A 5,702-nucleotide genomic window follows, 5' to 3' on the forward strand; every position below is an offset into this window, starting at 1 on the left:
CCTCCTATCACTTGTTCCTTGGGAGCAGAGCCCGACCCCCCCCTGGCTCCAGGCTCCTGTCAGGAGCTGTGCAGAGCCAGAAGGTCTCCCCTGAGCCTCCTTTGCTCCAGGCTCAGCACCCCCAGCTCCCTCAGCTGCTCCTCCCCACACTTGGCCTCTAGACCCTTCCCCAGCAGCTCCGTTGCCCTTCTCTGGCCACACTCCAGCCCCTCAAGCTCCTTCTTGGGTGCGAGTGGCTCAAAACCGACCCCGAGATTTGAGACGTGGCATCCCCAGCACTGAGTCTAGGGGGACAAATCCTTGCCCTAGTCCTGCTGGCTATACTCTTTCCTCCCAGACTCTGGAATAAAGAGACATTTGATCACCTCCTGGGACACTTGGGCTCACCAGCAGCCAGGGAAATGGGGCTCTTCCTGACTTCTGGCTACAACCTGTTCACGCAGCCGGTGCCGGTAAGGAGCAAGTCACAGGCAGGCTGGGCAGGGCTCCAGCTCAGAGGCTGCCCGGGGGTGGGCAGGGCTGTACTTCCCAGACCATGTTCTGAATGTTTCCCAATCCTTCCAAGTCTGTCTTGTGACCGTTGGCCAGGGACAGGGTGTTTTCTGTGCCCAAGATGCAGCGTTGGTATGAACTCAGGGTTGAGCCCTCTGAGGGGAGGAGCTGGCAGAGCCTCGCTGCCCGTGCTGTGCCACAGCTGCCCACACCCCCCTGGTCCTTCAGGGGGGGGTTCTGTCTTCCCCCACTGTCCCACGATGGGTGGTTTGGGTTCATTAATGAGCTTGGACCTTCCTCCCTTCTGCAGGACCCGTCTTGGAAGAACATCGTCCTGGGGTTCAGGAACTTGACACCAAAAGAGCTGGAACTCTTCCCTGGCTACAGGTATTTCCCAGTCGGTGTTGTGGAGAGCTGGTGTGCTCTCCAGTGTGCTCCAGAGGGGGTATGGCCAGATGGTCCCAGGCAGCTCCCTGGCAAAGTGTGGTGAGGATGAGAAACTGGGGGTGCAGAAGTGACCTTGCTGTGTTATAGCCACTTCCCCTAAAATAAGTAGGAGACGCCTCAAACAAACAAGAAAAGCAGCAACCCAGCATAGCAGAGGGGTCTAGAGGCCAAGTGTGGGGAGGAGCAGCTGAGGGAGCTGGGGGTGCTGAGCCTGGAGCAAAGGAGGCTCAGGGGAGACCTTCTGGCTCTGCACAGCTCCTGACAGGAGCCTGGAGCCAGGGGGGGGTCGGGCTCTGCTCCCAAGGGACAGGACAAGAGGAAATGGCCTCAAGTTGCCCCAGTGGAGGTTTCAGTTGAACATCAGGAATAATTTCTTTCACAAAAAGGTTGCCCAGGGCTGTGCCAGGCTGCCCAGGGCAGTGGTGGAGTCCCCACCCCTGGAGGGGTTTCCAAGCCGTGGAGATGTGGTGTGAGGGACACGGGGCAGTGGGGACCTGGCAGTGCTGGGTTAGGGGTTGGACTCCATGATCTTCAAGATCCCTTCCAGCCAAAGCAATTCCATGTTTCTAAACCATTCTGGACCCTCTCTTCCTTCACCAAGCATTGCCTGACTCGAGGAAAGAAATCACTGGGTATTTTATGGAGTGAATAGAGGGGAAAAAACACCAAGCCCTTGTGCAAGGGGCAGCTGGGGTTTGGGAGCTGCCGTGGGGAGGGCTGGGGCAGGAGGTGGCTGCTGATGTGAGGCTGCTGCAGGTCCTGACTCCTTCCTCTCCTCCTCTGGTTCCAGCTGGGGCTGGTTCCACACGGCGTTGATGCTGGAGTGCCAGAGGTACCTGCCCTGGCTCACTGAGAGGTGAGTGCCCTGGGGCTGGGGGCACTGCTGCCCCTGCTCCCTATGCCCAGCAGCACCGGGGGGCTTCCCAGCCTGGATCCTTCTCTCAGGCCAAGTCGGTGGCTTTTAGGCAGCACTGATGGATTTTAGGCAGCCCTGATGGATTTTAGGCAGCTCTGATGGATTTCAGGCAGCTCTGATGGATTTTAGGCACCACTGATGGACTTTAGGCAGCCCTGATGGATTTCAGGTAGCTCTGATGGAATTTAGGCAGCCCTGATGGATTTTAGGCAGCCCTGATGGATTTCAGGCACCTCTGATGGAATTTAGGCAGCCCTGATGGATTTTAGGCAGCCCTGATGGATTTCAGGCAGCTCTGATGGATTTTAGGCAGCTGTCCCATGTCCTGCTGCACTTCTCAACCCCTGGGCTTGAAGGTGCTGGTGGCCTCCACGTGACAGCACCCTGCAGCAGGACAGGGATGAGGGATGAGCCAGAGGAGAGGGAAGACAGGGATAGGTCCATGGGAAGGGGGGAAAAGCCCCTAGAATTCCAGCTCACTGCCCCAGGGGGTAACAGAGTCCCCACTTTAACCGTTAGCCTGGTTTGGGGTAACAAAAATTAAAGTACTGGGATCCCTTGGGCTGCACCCCAAGGTGGCTTTTAGCAGTGGGAGGATTTGGGGCTTGGTTTTGCTCTTGGCATTCCCAACGTGGAGCAGCTCAGCTGCCCTGGCCGTGGCAGAACACCCAGGAGGACTGCCCACCCTGGGTCACTCTGGGCTATTAGGGAAATGAGCTGGAGAACATGAGGAACCACCAAGAAGCCCACAGCTGCTTCTTAGGAGGAGCAAGAAGCCCATCACCTGCTCTGGGTCTCAGTTACAGGCACTAATTTGAACCCTGAAATTTGCTTTTAATTTGCTGGCAACAAATGAGCCCCTTCTTCCCAGATTAACGCAGAGAGGAGTGAAGTTCTTCCACAAGAAGGTGGAATCTTTCCAAGAGGTGAGTGGCAACATCAAGCTGGGTCAGAGCAGGGCAGCAGGCAGGGAGAAGCAGCATCCAGCAGGCACGTGGTGCTCCAGGAGGTCCCTTGGCATCAGGATGGGCAAGGGTACAGCAGGAAACCAATTCCAGCAGGAAAGATAGAGGCTCTGTGGTAGGAAGAGATGGTTGAGAGGGGCTGGGGGGGGGCTGCCTTTGGCTGGCACTGAGTGAAGATGCAGCCGAGCAGCAGCTTCCCCTTGTGCTGCAGACGTTCTCCTCTCCTGCACACACGTCAGGAGCTGAGCCCTGGGTTCAGAGGCTCATTCCCAGGGCGCTGGACCGAGGACTCTCTCAGCTCTGAGACAGGAGCCTGGTGCTGCCCCTGCAGCTCACAGGGTCACCTCTCTCTCAGCTCTTTGCCCAGGGTGTGGATGTGGTTGTGAACTGCACGGGGGTGCGTGCTGGGGAGCTGCAGCCTGACCCCGAGCTCCAGCCTGGCCGTGGACAGGTCATAAAGGTGAGGTGGGCACAGGGCTCAGGTCCCCCTCCTCTCTTTTCCAGAGGAGACATCCCTTAGCTGCCTTATGAGGTGAGCCCTCTGGAGCAAATCTTGGGTGTGTGGGCTGGGTACCACTGGGGTCAGCTCCCAATTCCCAGCAAAGGAGGGTCACTTAAAATCCTCATCTGTGTGGTGGGCAGAGCAGAAAACCTGGATCCTGTTCCTGGTTCAGCCGCTGGGATGCCCCAAATCTCCTGTGTCTTGGTCTAGTGAAGGTGGGGGGAGGCCAGAGGCATAATGCTAATAATAAAAAGACCTCAAATCTCTGGGAGAAGAAGAGGATTATTTGAGGAAACAGACTCACACCAGGTAGGAAGCTCCTCCCCTGTCTCTCCCTGGCAGCAGCGTGGGGACACTGTGGTGCACACAGAGCCTGAGCAGGAGGGAGGGCACCACATTCAGACCCCCGTGTCACCTTCAGCCACCTGCCTGTGTCCCTCCCACCACCTCCCCGAGCTGAGAACCCCACTCTCCACTCTCCCTGACCCTCTCCCCTTTGCCTCCCAGGTCCTGGCGCCGTGGGTGAAGCATTTCATCATCACTCACAACATGGGATCTGGTATCTACAACTCACCATACATCATCCCCGGGTAGGTGAGGGGAGGTGGGCACAGTCTGGCTGCTGCTGGCAGAGCTCTGCTGCTCACCCCCCAAAGCACCAGCTCGGAGGCAGCTCTGCTGGCTGCTGCAGCACCCCAGGCTTGGGTTGGTACCTGCCCTGACAAAGCAGAACACCAATCCCAGCCAGGTCCTCAAAAGAGCCAAACGCTGACAGCGGGGCAGATATTTTGGGGGAAGATCTTTTGTTTTCACCTTTTTAGCCATCTTTTTTATCAGTGGTATGGATAAAATGGCTGCACAGCAGCTCAGTGTGGGGAAAGGCACTTCAGGCTCACGATCCCCTTAAAACTAGTGGCAGGAATCCCTTTTATTTCAATAAAAGCCCAAAAATCTCACCCCTCCCCTCACTGTCACCCTGAGCTCTGCCTGTGGCTGTCAGTGAGATCTCCTGGGAGCATCCCACTGGGTTTAGCCCTTGCTCAGGCTCCCTGCAAGAACCGAGGAGGATTCCCAGGGGAAAACCTTATTTCCATGTCCCCACGGGGATGAGGAGAGCTGAAATGAGACCCTGGCCCCAAAAGCACCATCTGCAGCAAGCAGCAGTGGCCGTGCCTGGGCAGAGCCCAGGTTCCAGCACATATCCTGCACTTCCCACCAGCACCTCTCTCAGGGAGCTGGGATCTGAGATGGCAGGTCCCCAGGGAGTGAATAAATCCCTGTCTGCTGCTCACCCCACCTCTGTTTCCTCGGGGAGCAGCCACCCACCCCTCTGGGCAGGGCAGAGGGGCTTTGCAGCTGTAGCTCCAGTGCTGCCTTGCTGGTGCTTCCTCCTGTGCTCCTATTTCAGGGTGAGGCACTAAGCCGTGGTGTAAATAGGAGCTTTGACTGCTCACAGCCCCCGGGGGAAGTATTCCAAGCGATTTCTGGTCACAGTCCCAGCGACACACGAATTCCTCTGGTGGTGTTTGTTTTAGCCCCAGCTGGTGGAGCTGAGCACGGGGCTGGTTCCCAGAGGGAGCAGCTGGGTCCAGCTCTTCTGCACGGGGGGACACCTCGAGCTCAGTGCTGGGGCTCCCCCACACACACTCAGCCCACTTGTCTTTGTGCTTCCCAGGGCTCAGGTGAGGTTTGAACCCCCCCAGCCTCTGTCACCACGCTGGAGTTTTGGGGTGACAGCAGCAGCAACCTGTTCCTTTGCATTCCCCACCATGGGCATCCCGTTCCTTCCAACCCCTCCCGAGCCAGGCAGGGGCAGAGCTGTTGGATAAAAGATTAAATCATGGCTTTGCTAATTATTGAGGGCCTTTCATAGCTGATAACATTTAATTAATGCCTGGCTCAAGAGGCAGCACCTCTCTCTCGCCTGCGTGGCGTAGGAGTTCCTCCAGCAGGACTCCAGCAGGGCACACAGCCTGCCCTGGCATCACGGCCCCACCAGGGCTGCCATGGAGCTCTCACCACCACCTGCCCCCTCTGGCTTTTGGCACAGGAGCCAGTTCACCATCTTGGGAGGGCTCAATCAGCACGGCAACTGGGACGAAGAAAACAGCGCCCAGGATCACAGCACCATCTGGGAGAGCTGCTGCAGGCTGCTCCCGGCCCTGCAGGTGGGTGCTGGTGGGGGTGTGCATGGGCCGTGACCCCCCCTGCGGCCTCCCCCAGGCTGGCACAGCCCCCGTGTGGGTGCCAACCAGGGCCTGAGGCTCTTCTGCTTTCAGGAGGCCGAGGTGGTGCAGGAGTGGAGCGGCCTGAGACCCACGCGGCCCCGGGTCCGCCTGGAGCGGGAGAGCGTCTGCCGCGGGCACGAGGTACCACACAC

At 58.2% G+C, this 5,702-nt stretch overlaps 1 protein-coding gene across 1 annotated transcript; it reads left to right on the forward strand.

Annotated features, from left to right (window-relative positions):
- Positions 1 to 337: 337 nt before the first annotated feature.
- On the forward strand, positions 338 to 5,691 carry DAO (D-amino-acid oxidase; the record flags this gene model as incomplete). The annotated part of the gene is made up of 8 exons (XM_008943663.1): positions 338 to 452; positions 803 to 879; positions 1,730 to 1,795; positions 2,727 to 2,781; positions 3,176 to 3,280; positions 3,830 to 3,912; positions 5,373 to 5,490; positions 5,602 to 5,691. Coding segments are annotated over 8 exons (709 nt in total), but the record flags the coding sequence as incomplete, so codon positions are not given.
- Between the last annotated feature and the right edge of the window lie 11 nt (positions 5,692 to 5,702).

This window comes from Merops nubicus, unplaced genomic scaffold (assembly GCF_000691845.1).
Source record: "Merops nubicus isolate BGI_N331 unplaced genomic scaffold, ASM69184v1 scaffold39267, whole genome shotgun sequence".
Lineage (NCBI taxonomy): Eukaryota > Metazoa > Chordata > Aves > Coraciiformes > Meropidae > Merops > Merops nubicus.